Here is a 21355-nt window from a genome sequence, read left to right on the forward strand (position 1 = left end):
ATTTAGAGGAACCCTATTTGTTTGCATTGAACAATCTGAGTAGTTTAGTACGTATGGCGAATTCAAGACCATCTACCTAACAACCCGATTTAGGAAATACTTATATTAGGGGTGAGGAAGCTGGAGGCTTAGTATGAGAAAGAAGAGAGTCCACTTGACAATGTAATAATACTTCATGAGCTTTAACAGTCAATATCAGTACTATTTAGGTATTCAACTATAATGAAACAGCAAAAATAGAAAATTCATTATTTCAAGAAACGCTGGATTCCATAAGCTTGGCAAAATTTATGCAACAGTTGTATTATGTTTAGGTAGTTTATCCATCGGGAAATTCCTTGGGAGTTTATAGCACACCAAATAAATTAGTCTCAGCAGGTTATAAGCCTAGAATCCCAGAGTATGGGAATATCCTAGTGAGTGTCAAACTCATTTTCACCGGAGGCCACATCAGCCTCATGGTTGCCTTCAAAGGGCCAAAATAATTTTAAGACTGTATAAATGTAATTATTCCTTAACTGTTAAGGAGTTGAAATTACATTCAGCCCTTTGAAGGCAACTGTGAGGCTGATGTGGCCCCCGGTGAAAATGAGTTTGACACCCCTGTATCAGACAGTTTTCAACATCTCAACAAACCTTAAACAGCTAAAAGAACAGGGAAATTTGAAAACATATCTGTCTTAGCTCATTACATAAACTAAACACTATAGGCTTCAAAAGTAGATCATCCTAATTTAACATTGGTATAGCTATTTTTAGCTATGTGACTTAGTACAAATTTATTTTAAAATTCTGAGCTATAGTTAAAACTTTATAGAATTGTTCTAAGGATTAGAAAGAATCTGTACAAGCTGTCCTTCTGGTGCCTAGTAAAAATGATATGTGAACACCAGGCTGAGAACAGGAGAATTCAATGCTGCTGCTGCTGCTATTACTGTTTATTAATATAAATATCTTAATTCCATATCATGAACTGATTGTCTTTATGTATTGCAGTTCCAAGGGAGAACACAAGAACTGGAATAAAAAAGGGAGGAAACCCAGGTCTTGAAAAGTAGTAACTTAAAAAAAAAAAAAAAAAAAAAAGGAACCCAGTAATACTAGAGCAAAAAGCTGCTTAACTTCACACCACCACCGTTTGACACAGCCCTTGGTTCTTTTTGTATGTTGTGTAATCTAGGTGTGGCTATAAAGGGAAAGGAGAGCTGTGCTTTGATGGCTGATGAGAAAACAATTCAAGGCAAGCTAAAATTAAAATGGTAAGTATCGCCAAAATGGAAGGATCCTTATAATGACAGAAGCTGGAGTAGAAGGGAGAGCTGGTCTGAATAAAACTGGGGAAAAATAAATACTATACTGTAATAAATACAGCTTTGCCTATGAAACTCCTAACATGTATTAGTTATTAAGAAGATAAAATCATTTTAAATAAGTTCTTATTTTAAGTAATAAGTTCTATGGGTGCTAAGACTGTGAGGTTTTAATTTATTGTTATTAAAATATTACCAGCAGTCAATTAAAATCAACCACACATCATGTACTTTCTAATGGAGCAACAAAAATACCTTGCCAAAAGGATATTAAACCAGAATTTGATCAATTCTCTGCTTGCAACTAACCAATTAATAGGAAACATAAAAAACTATACTGCCAGAAGATGAAAGCCCAGTTCATTAGAAAATAATTGTAAGGGAAAAAAAGAAATGGATGGAAAAACTCAGATTAAAAGAGACTCTAAGGAGATAATTAACCATCATGTATGGTCCTTATATGAATGCTAACCAAACTAGCAAAGCATAAAACTACAACAACAAACCATTTATGGCACACATGAGCTAACTGGACGTTAAAAGAGACTGGATATTCAATATTAAGGATTTAGTGTTAATTTATTTAACAGTAAGGGTGCTCACGGTATTGTGATCATTATGTGATATAACACTGTTTACTATTTTTAGTAATTTTTATAAAGATATCCTTATCTCTTAAAAACATACTGAAATTTTTACAGATGGAATGATATGTCTAAGATTTCTTCAAAATAATATGGGAGTTGGGGAAGTGGTGTGGAATTAGCTTAAATAATGAATATATAGGGTGGGTCATTATGCTTTCCAGTTACTTTTGTATGGTTGAAGTTTTCTATATTAAAAATTAAAAGAAAAAAATGTAAGAAATCAAGAGGTTAAAAAACAAAACAAAAAACCAAAAACCACAAAACAAATTAGGTTTGCCCGCTATAGTTGTACGTTATATTAAAATAGTATAAACTTCTCATTAACAGAGCTACCCCACAGTTCTTTTTTCTTCTGTATATGAATATTAATACCAGGCATTCAATCAGGAATCAGAGGAAAAAATTAAATTCTATATGATTAATTACTACAATTTGGTAAGAACTGTTTCTGTCCTGCACTACTGGAGATGGAAATAACTATTATGCATATATCTTATATTCATATTCATAAAAATGGAATTCCTTCAAGACTCTAAGAGAGCAGTTTAGTACTTTTATATATACATATATATGTGTACATAAATCAGTGTAATTATGCTGATCTGGAGCTATTATTATTTTTATTCCAAAAGAAGTGCTGCTTTTAAGTAATACCAAAAATCTAAGTAGTTGTTAACTATCCTTTATAAAAGAGCTTTTCCTATTTCATAACTTGGCTCAAAAATACATAGTGATGATCTAAAGAGTATATAATCTGAGGCATGTTAGAAATTATTAGTATGTACTTTTGAAAAGAAGCATACTATCAAGGAGTTGTATTTTAATAGGTTCTCACATCTTGTGTCCAATGTGAAACTCCAGTAGATCTTCTTTTCTCTCTTGGTCGCCGACGTTCTCTGATTGATTTAGGTTGTGATTTATCTTCTCCTTCTTTCTCCTCTTCTCTCTTTTCTCCCTCTGTTAAGGATTACAATGCACCACATGGTAGCAATGTATCTTGACAGTATTTTGCAAGGCAAATGTAAAAACAATTCTAAGTCAGCCTCCTTCGTGAAGCCTTCTAAAATTCTCTAATCATTATCAAATTTTACTCTTCAGTGCCCCTATAACACTTGGCTTAAACATGTATTTGTATCTCTCATCAGATACATTCTTGAGGATCAAGATAAGAATTTTAATTACTTCATTTTCCTACTGCCTAAAACAAAAATTTTGCTCAAAAGATACACTTAATAATATTTGCTGAACAGAAAATAAACCCTAAGAAGAGAATGAGGTTCTACTTATTAATATCTGATAGGGACATAGTTACTATACCTAAAGTTAACACTTCAAGGAAACAAGCAAACAAACAAACAGTTCTTAATGATGCAACAGCTAGTAGGCATTGTATCACTTTATGCTTCTGGTACTTCCATTCTTTATTCAGCAAGATAAATACAGTAGTCACTTCATTTCTATACCATATAAGGGCAAATCCTTTTTTTTCCTGGAAAAAATATTTATCTTTCATTTAAAAAAATCAATGTGAAAAATATTAGTCTTAAAATGTTTCCTTCCTGAAGTAATTAAAATGGCTTTGGACATATATATTAGAAGATTACGGCCTTTGAATATGTTTTAAGAAGTAAATACAGGACTTCGGGCCAAGATTGAGTCACAGGTAGTGGCACTGTGCCTCCTCGTGCAACCAAAACTAAGGACAACAAAAATTTAGAAACAAAAACCAACCAGAACAGAGAGAAATGAACCTAATGGATGTCTGACAACCATTCATCCAGACCAGTAAGAGGGGCGGAGTCAGAGGCCTACGGAGAGGGGTCAAAGGGTCTGGGCAGGAAAAAGCGGTGGCTGGCAGACAAGGGCGCACAGGGCACAGACAGCAGTTGGCTGACCCCAGACGTGCAGGGGAAGCTAAACGGACTGGTGGCAGACCGTGGGCGTGGAACGAGCAGACGCAGTGAGGCGCACAAGGCAGCTGGTGGTTCGCAGTCACACATTCGTGGGCAGATAAACTAGGTGAAAACGGGTAGCCACACAGACGGAGCAACCCAGTGACCCAGAGCTGGGAAACAAAGCCTAAAGGCACCGATTGAAAACACCTGTGGAAGTTGAGCCTGGGAGAATCTCTCAACCTCACAGGAGGCTCTTGGGGAGACCCATAGAGTCCTAGAAAGTTCACAAGCCCACCCACCTGGAAGCCAGCACCAGAAGGGCCCAATCTGTTTGTGGGAAGCAGCAGAGGGGACTGAAGTCCTAGAGAGAGAGGAGCAGGCGCCCTTGTTCCCTCTCAAACCCCACACCCACATACAACATCACAATCCAGAGACTGAGGTCCCCCGCCCTGGTGAACGCTTAAGGCTCCCCCTCATATGTAACAGGCTCGACCAGACCAAAGGTGGGTGGGGGGGAGATGGCTCAAACAGAATTAAGAGCCCCTCAGTCAGTATTTTTAAGCCAATGAGAGATAGCCAACCTATCAGATGCACAGTTCAAAGCACTGATCAGGATGCACACAGAATCGGTTGATTTTGGTCATGAATTAGATGAACAAATGTAGGCTATCATAAGAGAAAGGAAGGAAAATGCACAGGTAAACAGTAGTGATGGGAGGAAAACTGGGTTTTACATCAATGGAGTGGACTAGAAGGAAGAAGGAAACAACCAAACAGAAAAGAATGAAGAAACAAGAATTCAAGAAACAAGGAGAGGCTTAGGAACCTCCAGGACCTCTTTAAACGTTCCAACATCCAAATTATAGGGGTACCAGAAGGAGAAGAGGAAGAGTAACAAGTAGAAAAGTTATTTGAACAAATAATAAAGGAGAACTTCCCCAATCTGGCAAGGGAAATAGACTTCCAGGAAGTCCAGGAAGCTCAGAGAGTCCCAAAGAAGTTGGACCCAAGGAGGAACATGCCAAAGCACATCATAATTACATTAGCCAAGGTAAAAATGAAGGAGAGAATCCTAGAAGCAGCAAGAGATAAGGGGACAGTAACCTACAAAGGAGTTCCCATCAGACTGTCAGCTGATTTCTCAAAAGAGATCTTGCAGGCAAGGAGGAGCTGGAAAGAAGTATCCCAAGTCATGAAAGACAAGGACCTACATCCAAGATTGCTCTATCCAGAAAAGCTTTCATTTAGAATGGAAGGACTGATAAAGTGCTTCTCAGATAAGGCCAAGTTAAAGGAGTTCATCATCACCAAGCCCTTATTATATGAAATGTTAAAGGGACTTATGTAAGAAAAAGAAGATAAAAAATATGAACAGTAAAAAAAAGACATCAAACTCACAGTTATTAACAACCACACCTAAAACAAAAGCAAATAAGCAAACAACTAGAACAGGAACAGAACCACAGAAATGGAGATCACATGGGGGTTAGCACCAGGGGAGTGGGAGGAGGAGAGTGGGGGAAAAGATATAGAGAATAAGTAGCATAGACAGTAGGTAGAAAATAGACAGGGGGAGGGCAAGAATAGTATGGGAAATGTAGAAGCTAAAGAACTTATGACACATGGACATGAACTAAAGGGATGTGGGTGGGAGAGGGTGTACAGGGTGGAGGGGAGTGAAAGGGGAAAATGGGACAACTGTGATAGCATAATCAATAAAATATATTAAAAAGAAGTAAATACATATGGAACAAAGCAATTATTTCTAAAAGGCTCTCTGTATCATTAGCGAAGAATCACAGCAAAAGATAACCCTAAATTATAGTATTAAGAGGGGTTTTTAAAGTTATTTTTGGAATCAGTTTATAGCAAAGACCTTAAACTACAATGCCTTTAAATGGCAATGTAATAAAAATATATCAAATGGGCCAGGAGGGCACGATTCCAAGGGGGTGGAGGGCTGCTACTACTGGGCTCTAGACAATTGATAACATATGAGAATTCAGACTCAGTGATGCCGAGTCTTCCAATTATTCAACAGAAGACTGAAATTTGAACTATTATGCAAATATCCATACTTTTAAATATTGGCTCAAAATTTTTATGAACATTATACAGACCTCTCAACTTAATGGACTAAAGAACTAAAACATCTCAATGACCAACAAAAGAAAAGCAGCTGGAAATTAAGAAAAAGTTAATTTTCTGAAGTCTATCCTACATGATTATTGCTATTATCATGACTAAAGCTATGAGAATTTGCTTTTAAAACATAAAATGTCTATAATTAGAAATAATTTTATTTAGTACCCTTCTCTGATTTAAAATAAAGATCAATTAGAATTTAAATTAGAAAGTTTATATGAAATAACAGGAAATGTTAATAGTGAGCACCAGTATGCCAATATACCTGAAAAAAAATCCCCTTTCAAAGAAATAAGCATAACAATTTTGTTTTAGCAAAGACATTACATGTGTTAAGTGATTTTAGTTTAAAACAATTTCACCAAAAAATGTAAAAGATATAAACATAACAGGCAAAAAAATAATGTAAAGCACTAATAAACTACTCCACCAGTTCTTGTATACTAACTTTTCTATATTGGTTGATGTAAAGATTTTTATGACACCTTAGGTTATAAAGATACATGTATTAAAGCCAGTTCATATAATTTCCTTTTTTAATTTTCTACTTCTCTCATTCTCAACCATCTTATCATTTAAGTAGAGTGACTCCCAGTTTAGAATGCTACTTCTTTTCTGTTGAAATGTTAATTAGGAAAAAACAATACAAAGGATTATTTGAAGAAAACAAGGTGTTTTCAAAATTTGGTCTTCTTACCTCTTTCATTTTCTTTTGTTAATCCTCTTGAGTAAGCAGAAGTAATACCCACAAGACTATTTGGCCTGTTTAGTTGACTCGAAGCATACAGTGAACTGCTCATGGTAGAAAGTGAAGAGGATGGAGTGGTTGAACTTGAAGTTGATACAGATCTGTAACGCTGGTAAGTCTGTGAAATATTAGATTTAAAATCCTTCTGAAATATTATACACTTAAAAACACATAGAACACTTAAATTCACTTCAGTGGAAAAGTGATGTTCTACTCATGTCAAAATAATTCGGATTTCTAATTAAAATCCTTATGAGTATTTTGTATATGGTTTGTTGATAAGACAAATCTCTCTTAGATTTGAAAATCACAAGAATTATTCCTACCATTTGACCTAGCAGGGTCATTGTATACTATTACCTCATCATATGTTCTGGAGTACTTTTGCTTATATTCATCTTCTCTAGATGTTTCTGACTCCTTTTTTTCCTCTTGCTTCTCTTTATCCTGTTTTTCTTTTTCCTCTTTTTCTTTTTCTTCATTTTCTTGTTCTCTGGTTCGTGTAGAACGACTTCTTCCTATTGTTTTTTCAGCTTCCTGAAGATCAGTCAATGTCACCCCCTGCACACAAAAAAGATAAATTTAATTATGAGAGGCGGTAAAGCTTATTTAGAAGGAATACTTTGTAAGCAGATAAAGGAAATGTGAAAGTATTGAAAGTCAAATATGCATTTTTGGAATTGGTTTGCAAACTGAAACAATTTCTACCTAGCAACACACATTCATTCTATGAAGGGAATGTGTAAGAAATTATCTCTATATTCAAGGAATTAATGAAATAGCATAGGAGATGAGAGAAATACCATATGAACGTAAACATTCCCAAAAGGTTCAGCAAAAGCCAAAAATGCACTGTTTCTATATTAAATTTGTATATATTTGTGTGTGTGTGTGTACACACACACACACACACACACACACACACAGATTTCAGTAAAGAGATAATTTTAAAGGTTAAACCCTGAAGAACAGGTTGGATTTCAAGAAGGTACAAAGACAGAAAAAATACTAATATTATTAGTTTTAATGTTATTAAAACTAGCAAAGAGTTTTATTTAGCTTGATATGCTAGTTAATGGTAAGGATCAAACAGCTGAACCGGAACTTTTGTGCTAAACTGGAGGAAAGAAAAAACACAAAGGGATATATGGGATATAATTACCAAATCAAGGAGGAGGTAATGAGATGATAACTACTGAGTGACATTTTTCTCATACTTGTACAGTGACTATTTGATAAACCTAACAGATTTTTTTCCCCTAACTCCAAATATTCATGGAATTCTTTAATAATTAGTAGACATTATTAATTAATTATTAAATTACATAAATTACATTATTAAAATACATAAATAAAATATATTTTTTAACGATGTATTTTGCATTATTCAAACTAATAAGCATTACCATGCCTTTGGTTTTTCTAACAGTAAATAAATAAAAGAACATTTCATATATGGCTCCATCAAATTTTAAATTTCCAGACTTTTGAAATGTCCTATTAATAATTAAATGTCCTATTAATTATTAATTATTATTAATTATTATCATACATGATTAATTCATTTTAAGACTTATCAAATACCCTGTGTCAGATACCATATTTGGAATAAAACATGCTCAAGGAGGTACAAGGCATATGCTAATTAGATAAAATATAATAGTAACAGTGTATCGATATAAAAAAGGGTATGGGAGGAGTATGAAAACAATTTTTATCATTAATGATTTACTCACATTATATATTGACATGAATGTATTCACAGAAAAGTGAAAAGAAAAAGGTAATTTATTTTGAACTTTCATATATTATACACATTATAAATATACCTGTGTTGATCTTCTAGACTGTCTTGCTTGTCTAGATCTTGCTTTTCTTTGGGACTCAGACTCTTCATCTCTAACAGGAGTGAGGTATGATCTACAGTAATATATAATAATTGTTACTTGGAGATACAATATCTGTGAATGTTATTACCTAAGAATGTGGGCAAAACTTACAAGTTTAGAATTTTAATAGATTTTAGGAAAAAGTGTCTTCAGAAAATGGTTACATCCACTCTGAAATTCAACCTGATAATTTTTTTAGATTAAATAGAACTAATCATACTAACATAGCATTTTTCAAATTCTTCCCAACTATAGTTGTTTTTAAAAACACCACCACCACCACCACCACCACATAATGTCATTCCACATTGTCCCCTTTTAGATTCCCTGCAACACTTTCCTAGATCATATGTGAAGTTATCTGGCTAAACTCTAGACTGTCTATGTCTTTATGGTAAAATGGCTAGGACCGAATGTAACATTCAGAATATGGGATGACTAGAGAGTAAGCAGTACTCCCTGCATTTGTATCACTGTGCATTTATTAATGCTGTCTTTGGCAGATATCATATCTTGTTCACATTACAAGTTCTCTAAAAATTCAGGTGGTTTTATACATGGACTGCTTTAAAATCAGCATTACTAGGATAATTTATCTTCATTAAATTTCCTCTTATAAATCTAAACCTATGTTCTATCCTGTCTTAGGATATGCATAATTTCAAAGGCATGCAAGCTATATTAAGAGTTAAATAATTAAAGGGTTGAAAAATCAAAGGTAAGACAGAGCCTTGTAATACAGAAAGAAAACTCCCCTCAAGTGATCAGAATTACCTGAGTTTTTTATGTATTGCAGGGCTCTCTTATAATTTTCACTCTGCCTCTCCATCAACTCTCTAGAGCTTTAAGTTTTTTATTGAAATATGACAGATATTTCCTATTTTTATAACAATGCTATGACTTTTCAAGTAATTCCAAGTAATACAAAAGAATACAAAAGAAGAAATAACCAATAAACTTGTTATTAGTTAAGAAACATTAATTTTGGAATATGAGGAGGAGCTTGTTTGTCGATGTTGGTGTTTTAATTTGGAAAATTCTATACATTCTAATGTGTCTCCTGGAAAATCACAATATATTCAAGGGTCTGAGAAGCACTGAGGGAAGAAGCTAGTTTAATCCAGCATTTCTCAAAATCATTTAAGTAGGGAATACATCTTTTTTTTTCCTTTGGTGGTACACATAAAATGTGGAAAAGTGTTCCATGAGATCAGCTTGGAAAATACGGTCCAATGCTATTCTTTTCATTCATTCATTTAACACATATTTATGCACCAACAGATCCTATGCAATTTATTGCTTTTTGGACTTCTACCAGATAAGAAGAAAATAGTAAAAGTAGATGAAATCTAGATGACATAGTAAATCTGATTAAACAAAAGTTTATAGCAGCCCGCCCTGGCTGGTGTGGCTCAGTGGACTGAGTGCCAGCCTGTGAACCAGGGACTTGCCAGTTTGATTCCCAGTCAAGGTACATGCCTGGGTTATAGGCCAGGTCCTTGGTACGGGGCACACAAGAGGCAACTACACACTGATGTTTCTCTCCCTCTTTTTCTCCCTCACTGCCCCCTCTTTGAAAATGGATGGATAAAATCTTACAAAAAAACAAAAACAAAACAAAACTTAAAAAGAAAGTTTATAGCAGCCCATATAGTTTCATATCACTTCAGCATTTCAAGAGCTGCTATAAAAGCAAGAATTTGAACTACTAAATTCTAACTCCTACTATTTAAATGGTCAAAGCTTTCATATTTACTTTAGAACAAGGAAATCTGCATTGACACTTGCCCTTTTTACTCCATGGCAAATAACTAATCAACCACACTCTCTTCCAAGGAGCCAAGATTGATTTTCAAAGTTTCAAGTTGACATAAAATGTTAAAAAATCGATTTATCATATCTGGTTTAACATATGCAGGTTAGGGGGATAAAAATCGATAGCTAGAAGACTTATAAAATCTGTTCATTTAAGTTTCCCATACATTTGCCCCAAATTAGCATAAAAATCTAGGCTATCAATTTCTAATGCATATATTTCTTGTATTTGGTAGTTTCCATATGATATTCACTTTCTTTCTCCATCTTGGGAGTGCCTATATAGAGCAGGCCTCTAAGAACAGGAGATGTAGATAAGAAAAATAGTTCATATATTTTACGTATTTTTAATTACAAAGAGCTAATCATCAAAAAGATAAAATATACCAAACTCCATCACTGCTTTAATAATTACTATATCATCCTGTCAGACTGGATCTCTTTCATATAACTACCTAGGGTAATATAAGTTTACTCCCCAGTCATCTTATACTGTTTATGATTTTCTGAGCAACCCATAAGTTGCTATTTTAAATTAAAGATTTTTTCCAATAAATGTAATTACTCTCTCTATATAGATATATATAAATCCACTGGCATTTATTGGCTGAAATATTTGTATTTATTCATAATGTTTATATTTTGTTTAGTCAACCAAGTTACATCTTTAAATATCTGAATACTAACTCTTGTTTCTCACTTAGCTTTTTTTCCTTCCATAGAGAAGATAAATAGGCAAATGGGAGGTGGCTGAGTGAAGAGAAAATGGTAGAAAAGAGCAGTTATATTAAAGCAACAGCTCCGTGTGAATCCATGCTACAAATATAATATTATTAATAAGGTACTGTTGGGCAGTTTTAAAATATCATGGAGAATTAGAAATACTTAAACAATGAAAATAATCTGCTATCATCACGTACTTAAAGCTAGTTTCTTCTCCCTACTCCACTCCCTTCAAGTTAATACACTGGAAATCTTAACTAACAAAAAGAGAACTCCTTACCCAATCCTGGTCAACAAAAACAGGAAAATTCTTTAACATGATGCAATTTAATAGCATGTATGGTAACTTTACATAATATCCACAAGTACATATGTAATGGTACCTAAGATGGCATAAATGTGTTAACTCAATTTTCTTCAGCCACAATATATTCTTAAATTATCATATATACATTCTGGAGGCAACTTTACAGCCATACACATTTTGAAAAAAAAATTAATGTATTTTAATTAGAAGACGAACAAAAGAGGCCAACAATGTATTTAAAATTGCAAGCAAATATCTGACGTGAAACAAAACACAAACATTAGTATTACTGCAAACATCACTGAAACAAGGTAAGACAAACAAATTTTCTGTAAGGGACCAGGAAAAATGTCAATAGGCATTTTGTTTCTAATGCTATTAGAACCTGCTCTGTCCTTACAGTAATTCCAAATATTTAATTCTCAATCTTGAATGTCTTTTAGGATTAATTCTAAAAAGTTGAAATTCAACTTTCTACAACACAAAACATTTAAAAATCTGAAGTTAAGAATCATAATTTGTTTTGAAACAACGTATGATTCTGGGAGATATTCATCAGACTTTAATTATCACTGAAAATATATTTAAAATATAGAATACTAGTTAAAAGAATTCTGGGGGTTAAAAATTACACAAATCAAACACCTCATTTTACAGAAAAAATTCTGATCTGGAGAGAATTCTAACTTTGGGATTAAGGCAGAAGAGGAAGGAATAAAAAACCTAGGACTCCTGATCCTTTACTCCCTTTACGCTCCTACCCTATTGCCCCATAAAAGCAAAACTCTCAAATTTATTTCACTAGAAGAGAATGATGGATGCCTATGCTCCTTAACTGATTGCTTCTAGGCTGTATGGTCTTATTAAGAACACTTCCAAAACCTCAAACTGACTTAAATTTATAAAAAAAATAAAGAAAGGATAATTCAAATATGATACAACCTATACTGGTCCTCAAATTACAATCTTTGAGCCATCTGTAGTGGTTTTACAGAAGTATTATTAAATGTCACCACAAAAATAAAAATAAAATGTAAATATATTGACAGAAGAAACTTACATTTAAAAATTTAACATTTTGTTACTTTTCATATAATCACCACACATAGTTACTTAAGGATCTTATTATAAGGATGCACTTTGTGAGCACCAGAAACAAAGGATGTTTAAGACTGTCTATGAACACTATATGCCAGAAATACGACAAAGTTAACCTGGTCAGCATTTTAGAAAGAAAGTATCAGTTATGTAGCTAATTTAATTTGGCAAGAATAAAATATAAAAAATGTTACATTTAGCTTCCTAAGATTTTCTTGTTTCTCAAGAGGAAAAATGAAATTCAAAGCCAGGGACTAAGAATGCTATAGCAAGAAGACTGGACTGAGTCCTCTGTAATCTTGGGCATGGTCTTAGCTCTCACACTATGTCAGAGTGGAAAAGTCACTTAATATCTCTGGGCCTCAGTTTCCTTCTGTAAATTGAGTATATCACAAAAGATAATAGGTAAGTTCCTTTCTACATCTATGATTCCGTACCATTGACAGGAGCACACAAATTCATAGGCTCTTAAAAAAATTTAATTAACGAGTGCCTTCTATATACCAGAATTAAAACTAAGTGAATGTACTCAACATAGTTATATTGGGCTTGTACATATGAACAAGAAGCCTTTTTTCACCAAGAGACTCTTAAAAGGAAATTCTCAAAAATAACGAAAACAGCTTAATTATCCATCAGATTTAATGATGAGATAAACAATGGGAAGAATGAAAAAACCTGTTTTTGTCATGTTGCATCTAGTTTTCTATGAGCGTGACCACATGTGTTTAGATCTTCATAATAAAAATATTTTGAATTAAACCAACCATTAAAAAAAGATGGCCAAATAAGAAGACAACGGTCTGGCTTACTGCCTTTAAACAAAAACAATACTGTTCAAGATGGGCTATCAAGTCTGAATGCTAACAATGGCTAATTATATCAATTTACATTTTATTTATTAACCTACTGGAGAGACGGTCACCAACTTCACAAGATTAAACAAAACAAAACAAAACAAAACAAAACAAACAACTTTCATCACTGGGCAAGATACAGCAGCAGTCCTAATAGGACCTTTACACACCTGCGTCTCTCCCTGACCTCTGATGTGGAGGAGACAGTGCCAGCAGTAGTTGTAGTCAGGGTTGTGGTAGAGGCTGCAGCATTTACAACAGTTGGAGCCACAGGAACTGTCACTGCCGTAGGAACACTGTCCTTTTCTTTTTCAGTACTATCCTCAGCCCACAAACGATTTGAGGTACTATAGCATCACAAGAAGCAACACAAAAAGAGAAAAGGAAAACAGCTAAACAATGAAAGCACTTTCTAGCAGCTGAAAACGTGTGATTACAGGGATGGATTTTTTAAAAACACAAGGCAAGACATGTTTCATCTATGAACAAAAAGGTTAAACAGATCTGTCAAAGAGAGAAATTTATATTTTCAGCAGCCTAATTTCAAGGGAAGTTTGTAATTCAGGAATCTAATTTTTCCCCCAGACATGCGTAACAGTCTCTTTTTGGAACCAATTTTTGTTTGTAAATAATTTTAACAAGGTAAATGAAAAAAATCCAGAGCCCCACAATCTTCTAAACAAAAATGCATGCACATACATAAGCACACAGTAGGCCTGAACACAAAATGTATCTGTGACTCACCTGCTTTGTGTGCCTGCTGAGGAAGAACCCGTTGTAATCTTTGTAGTAGTGCTTGTGCTGGAAAGCAGGCTTTTCTGAAGCCCAGCTGCAGAGGTAACTGTTGGTGTTGATGTGGTGCTTGGAACACTAGAACTAATCAAATCATCTTGTCTTCTACCAAAGGAGCAACTAAAGGAAAGAGTCATATCTATATAGGACGTGTTTGTATGTGTATTCTATAGTTAATGTCTATACATTACACAGATTCACAAGGCTAGGGAAAAATCTAAAAAACTGTGTTCCTAAATACACCACCAGCTCCAGCACCAAGAGTTGCACCTACAACTTGCTAGAGTCTAGATGATTTCACTAATTTGGTAGTGTATGATTTTACTGCCTCCCACCTTCCTCGACAAGACTCAAAGGTGGTCTGATTGGATATTTTACGTTTCTGGGAACTATTCCAGATCATCTGGTCATGCCAGGCTGGGTTTGGAAAAAACACTTTTGGTTTGGATTTATTTGGGGAAGTTAAGACTAACATTTTTGAAGAAAATTGGTTCAGCAATGGGCCACATCCTCAGGAGTGATCCATGCCTACCTATATTACACAGGTTTCTCTTTTATTCTTCTTTTTGGTTGCCTTTAGCTATGAAATAATTTATAGACCTCACTTCCCAACCCCCTTCATGATATTACCAACATTCTAATTCAAGGCATTTCCATAGTTTGAGTTCTAAGACAAGTGAAAACTTTCTGGGTCACCAGATGATGGCCAGATCTATTAAGACACTGATCTATTTCAACTGGTCCAGTGAATTAGACAAGGACTTCCTTTTCAATATGCTACAGTTTAAAAGATAATTCATAGTATATTCAATTGAATTAAAATATATACAGTAGGTCCTCGAATAACGTTGTTTCACTCAACATTGTTTCACTAAAAGATTGGTGAGATTCCACAGGAACTTAACTCTTGTTTATATCAATTAGCCTAAGGTAGAATTTGTTTTGTCATATACCATTTCACTTCAAGTAGGAGAACCTACTGACGACGTTATAGGAGGACTCACTGGAATATAATAGAAAGGCATTAATAGCAAAGTTTCACTCATCTTTAAATATATATTCTGTCTTCAAATAAAGTTTCATTTAAACAACATACAATATATTTAAGATAAGCACATATTTTCTTATATGATGTTAAATTGAGGGGTCCAAACTAATTACCTCATATTTTTATAAAATACAAAACAAGTTGGTTAAGGATTATATTACTACCTTTTATGATAAGTTGATACTTCATTAATTGAGCTATTCCTTTTGAGATCATCTTCCCATTTTCTTCTTGTATAGGAACTACTTGTTCGCAAACTTGAAGAGTCTCTGTGAAAAAAATATCCTTCAGATTCTGGTAGATAATTTATAAACAGGGCTAACAAAACTGTACATTAATAAGCATTAGAAGGAGAAGTAGAAACTAGAAAAATCCCTTGGGAAAACATGTGGAATATTTATTAAGTGGACGTAATTCCACTTCTAAAGATTCTATCCCTAAGGTATAATCCTATTTATAGGGGAAAAATTAAGAGGCTTACAGAAGTTTAATTTATGATTACATTAGACAATTTAAATGTCCACAGTGTGAGGAAGGGAAGTCCTTACTTTAACCTCAAAAGATCTACTCTATAGAACATTATGTACTGATGAAAAACAATGCTTAAATAAAAATATATATTAGCATACATATTTAGCATATGAGATGCTAAGTAAGTCCAGATACAAAATTAGATATTATAACAGGATTATAACTATATTAAGTTCTCATACTCTATGTGCTGAAAAATAAGAAGAAACTAAATTAAGTAAGGGCATTTTCCTACCCCTCTTCTTTCTCCTTTTCAGTATGTTCCACATATTTAGAGAGCATGTACTACTTTGTGACCTCATCTGCCATCACTGTCCCCTTACTCTGTTCCAAACACAATGCTTATTTGTTTTTTATTTGTTTTTTGCTATTTCATGAACACTACAAGCCAGAATTTCCTCAGGAGTCCATTGTGTTCTCTTAGGAATACCCTCCATCTCTTCCCACAATCTATACCCAACTTAATTCCAATAATGCTCATGCTTTAACTCTCATGCTAGATAATAAAGATTTTACAGTAAAAACATAAAGCAAATCATAGTTAATCCACCTGTTTTCTTTCTCTTCAATGTCAGATGTACTGGCTAGTCGTCTTGGAATGGTAGGTGCAACATATGCAAGCCTAGTTCCTTTACTATCTTTCTCCTATACAACAGGAAAAAAACATGAGTGAAAATAAATCTATGTGATAATTGTAGGCTCTGCCAAGAGTGCTTATTAAAGAAAGAGTATTCAACAATATATAATTATACAGCCATTACAGTTTACTTTACAGTATTTCCATAGTTCTTTGCCAAACTATAAAATTGATGTCTATCAATAATCAAGTACTACTATATGCACTAAAGGACAGCCTGTTTAAACTAATTTTATTTTCTTTTTCCTTTTATCTACAATTACATAATATTTTAAGATAAGAAAAGAAAAATTCCTCCACATTTTAATAACTTTTTCTAAAACTTCTGTAACAGATTACTTAAAGTAATGTGGCATCAGAATATAAAATATGCTTATTTCTTCCAGAAAATATGGTTTATGCTTAAGTCCCAATTACTTATAATACTTATGTTATAAAAGGCATTTACTATCTTGCTAGTCTACTGTTTAAAATATAACATTACAATATTTAAAACAATACTCAAATCATGTATATCCATATCTGATTGAGAGTGCTTCAACAACGGTATCTGAGACATCAGCATCTGTATGTTGGGAAAACTGGGCAATACATTTATACAAAATAAAAACATTAAAATTACTTCATGAGAAATTCCATTTCTGAATTTCTGATACAAGGAAACACTCCTAAATACAGGGGAAAAATATGAAAGAAAAGTCCAAGCACTAAAAATGCCATGGAAAATAAATAATCTAATGATATGAAGTAACACTGAATGAACTGTGGTACATTCTGTGTGATGCAATTTAATACTGCTTTTCAAAATAAGTGATTAAAACTACTCATTAAGACAAAGTTGCTTGTGATAAAAAAGCAAGTAAAAAATTGGAAATCCTAGATAAGTGTAACTTAGGAGTATAATCATATTCTAGAATAAACGTGTTCCTAAACTTAGGAAAACTTTCCTAATAAAATAAACTTCCTCCTTGATACATTTTTTTGTTATGAATTCTCAAGTAAAATGAAGGGTTCCTTTAATTGAGTACAGTCTAATAATATCTAATGATCCATAAGGACATTGGTTTAAGGTAGGTACATTTGTATTAACATGTAATTCATTAAGGTAGGTGAATTAAATTGATACATAGATCTAAAGATACATAGTAAAAAATCCAAGAGATCTGATGTTCCTGGAAAACAAATCATTAGTTTTTGTAGAAACCAGATCATGAAATAGATTACCTTTTCTTTATTATCCAAAGATGAGGAAAGTCTGGGACTTGAAGCTGAACGCATAACACCTGCAGTGTCTTTTTCTTTCTGAGCTTCTTTAGATGCTGTGATTTCTGCAAGTGCACCATAACTGCCAGTCTTTCTAAGTCCTAACCTCCAAGATGCAGGAGACTCATCTTTTCTCTCTTCTTCTTTGGAAGAAATTTTTGTAGCTGAAGTTGGAAACTGTTTTTATTTTAATTTTAAAGAAAAGAAAAAAAGAATTGTCAAGACATCAGTCCATAGCTGGAAATGATAAGTTTACAGAAAAAAAAATGTATAAAATTACAGTTAATAGTTTCAGGAGCAACACTTTTACTAAGTAGGTTAATGTCTTAGTCAAAAGTGTCAAAGATCTAAAACTGAAAAAGGAATGAATTGCCTTTTCAGAAGTTAGATATAAGAAAACACACTCCACACTTTACATCACACAGAAAAATTATGATGCAAATACAGAGAACAGGAATGAGCACATTGTAAGGACTTAAAACCATGCATCGTTGGAACTAATATTCATATTAAACTTGTTATATTGTAACCTAATATAAATCCTTGCACATAGAAATGCCTCACCATAGATTTTTCACCCTTACTGGGCACAAGAACAATGCCAGTTTTGCGCAAGCCCTGCCTCCATGATGCAGGATCTACTGATTCCACCACAGGCATGATAGGAGCAATGAAATCATACTAAAGCCAATTAAAATAAGACGGGTAAAGAGATAAAGATTGAAAGTATGAAAACAGAAAAGGAAGTTATGAACAAAACATACTTTTTTCTTCTATAAAAGAATTGTATGATAAATTAAAACCCAACAACTGCATAATAAGCCAATCTTTAAAAATCACTGAAAACAAGTTCCATTTTCAGCATGAGAAAATCTGAAAGAATCTAATAGAGAATCTTCTAAAGCAGTTAAAGCATACAGAGCATATAATACAGAATGTTGAGTGAACAACCTATTGCACTTAAATTCTGTTCTTATTCATTTATATATTTAGGTTAAAAATTTAAATCCAACATAATCGACAACAAAAGTTAGTGACACATTTTCTAGTTATATTTTTTCAGTGATATTTTAATACCATAACCTTATATTTACTGTTTGATTTTTACACTAAGTATTGTATTAAATATTTCACCTAAAAACTTTTTTGTACAAATATTTATTTCATTTTCAAGGCTATCTTTCCAACAGCCCTAAAAATGAAACATCTCTCATTTTTAACTAGCTCGTGTCAAGTTCACTTACAGAATTTAAATATTCAATCAGTTAAATATAGATGGGTGAATATAGCAACTAACTAGCTGCTACAAACATCAGATAGATACTTTTGAAAACACTTTCTTTCATATTTATTGCCGAAGGATGCTGTAATTAGCAGTTTAACAGTTTGTTAAAGCACCCATGATGTCAGAGAGCTACTTCATAGACAAAACTGTTGTAAGACCTCTGGTACCTCTAGTAGTTAATAGGGTTGAAAATAGACACATGCAGCATTCCTGCTCCCAAAATGTGTAGAGGCATTCTAGGGCACCAGAACAAAATCACAGGGGCTCTACGGGATATTCTAAAGTTCTGAAAGAAGCACACTGACATCTGTTGGACACTACAAACTCTTTCATTATTAACTTATTTGCATTTAACTACTTAATAAATAAAACAAACATGTTTCTTTTGGCCAAGTGGCACTTTGGAAAAAAAATTAGTAAAACACTAAGGGCTCCATTGATTGAAAAAGTTCAGGAAACTGATATATTTCATTCCATATGATTGGCATTGAGGTGATTGGTTACTGATTTCTGAAATCACAGTACTCTAGAAGACGGGTTGGCAAACTCTTCCTATAAAGGGCCAAATTGTACATTGTAGGCTTTGAGACTACAGAATCTCTGTTGTAGCTACTCATCTATGCTACTGTAGCACAAAAGCAGACATAAGGTAATACAGAAGTGAAAAGGTGGCTGTGTTCCAATAAAAGTTTAATGTAAAAACATTGGAATTAGAATTTATATCATAAAATATTCTTCTTTTGATTCCCTTGCCCGCAGCCATTAAAAACATTTAAAGCCATTCTAACTTGTAGGCCTACATAAAAGCAGGCAGTGTGGGCTGCCTGTGGCCCACAGACCATGGTTATCAACCCCTGCCCTAGAACCTTCCCCCAAACTGGAAGCAAATGTTATTTCTTCATAATAAAATAGTCATTCAGCAGATAACATTTACTGAATGTTGTAACAGAAACTGTAACAAATGTTTATTGGTGTCAGGCCCTAAGCTAAGTGCTTCACATGGGTTATCTCATTATATCTTATAATGACCCAATGAAATACTATTACTACATTTTAGAGTTGAGAAAAATGAGGCAGTAATACCAGTTCTGAAGCAAACATTTGCAACACGATGGTAATTAATATACTTCCACTCTAACATAAATTTGCACTTAAGTCCTCGTGTATGTATTAAAAAGCACCTATCAATTTTATTTGGGGTATAAATGAACCTCTCTGAAATGTTCAACTATATCCACTCCCTGAAAATCTTATTTTGGCTTTCATAATAGGACACTGTATTGACTTTCCTACTCTTCTAATATACCCCCCTTTTTTTGTCTTTTTGTTGTTCTTTTTATCAACTTTCCTTGTCATGGCCCTGCAACATAAATACTCCAAGAGTATGTTCTCAGATCTCTCATGTGCTCTTTCCAGTTTCTTCTCCTGGGTTTTGGGAGTAGGCTAAATATTAATCGAATTCAGCTTATTTTCCTTTTCCAATTTGTTACTCTTCAGCTCAGTCTGACTCCTCAAATCACATTCCTGACCATTCCTAAATTTCTATTTACCTTTAGAATGGGTCCTCAAGAACAATAATGGGAATCTGACACTCAACATGCCTAAAATCAAACACCTTTATTTCCAAACCAAGTCTTAGTTCCATGTTTCTGTTAATGGTGTCAATACTCTCTTCAACTGAAACTTCTTAGTCATGTTAGACTTTTTTTGGTTATGTTCTTCCACTTACAAATTAGATGTCAAGTCTCTAAATAGCCTTCTCTTCTTTTTAAGACTACTGTCACTTCTCTAATTTATATTCCTATCCTGGGCAACTTCAGTGACTTTCTCATAACCTTCTCTAAACCAGCCTCTCATCTTCAGATGTACCTGTGCATTGCTATCAAAATATATTCCATAAAGAGTAATTCTCTCATGGCCTTTTTCAAACATTTATAATTGTTATCAAATTATAAAAAGAAAAACAGCTACCATAGAAATGGGGATATTTCACAATTTAGCTGTACTTTTCCTGTTTTATTTTATATTGGTACCCTATAAATCTACCAACCTAGGTAAGGTAACTCATTTTCCACATAAAATACTCCACATTAGCCCTACTTGGCACACATTGTTTCTTTTCTCCCTTTCAACAAACTGTATAAACCTTCCTTCTATTTAGTTGAAATATTATACTCATTCTTCAAGATCTATCTCAATGTCCTAATTTCATTACATCAAATCAAATGTGCTTTCTTCTATTTTTAAACTATAATTCTACATATGCACACTTTTATTGGCATACTTCATAAACCTACAGAATATAGTGGTCTTCTATTAAGTTATTATTATGCTTACTGATTAGATTCAATAAACTAAAACATTT

General features: G+C 33.5%; 1 protein-coding gene across 6 annotated transcripts in view; it reads right to left on the bottom strand.

Moving 5' to 3' along the window:
* The window catches only part of PPP1R12A (protein phosphatase 1 regulatory subunit 12A), a 141976-nt gene that overhangs the window by 21830 nt on the left and 98791 nt on the right, over positions 1-21355 (bottom strand). For 2 of the 6 annotated variants that reach the window (XM_045844970.1, XM_045844973.1), the window contains exons 10-18: positions 17667-17882; positions 16356-16450; positions 15439-15543; positions 14179-14346; positions 13605-13781; positions 8575-8665; positions 7106-7306; positions 6695-6863; positions 2793-2914 (exon numbers count right to left, since the gene is read on the bottom strand). In XM_045844970.1, coding sequence (XP_045700926.1) covers positions 2793-2914; positions 6695-6863; positions 7106-7306; positions 8575-8665; positions 13605-13781; positions 14179-14346; positions 15439-15543; positions 16356-16450; positions 17667-17882 — 1344 coding nt within the window. The remainder of the gene's footprint in view (positions 1-2792; positions 2915-6694; positions 6864-7105; positions 7307-8574; positions 8666-13604; positions 13782-14178; positions 14347-15438; positions 15544-16355; positions 16451-17666; positions 17883-21355) is intronic. The other 4 variants (XM_045844972.1, XM_045844974.1, XM_045844975.1 and 1 more) reach the window with 4 other exon arrangements.

Source organism: Phyllostomus hastatus, unplaced genomic scaffold (genome assembly GCF_019186645.2).
Source record: "Phyllostomus hastatus isolate PE091 unplaced genomic scaffold, TTU_PhHast_1.1 phas_contig_432, whole genome shotgun sequence".
Lineage (NCBI taxonomy): Eukaryota > Metazoa > Chordata > Mammalia > Chiroptera > Phyllostomidae > Phyllostomus > Phyllostomus hastatus.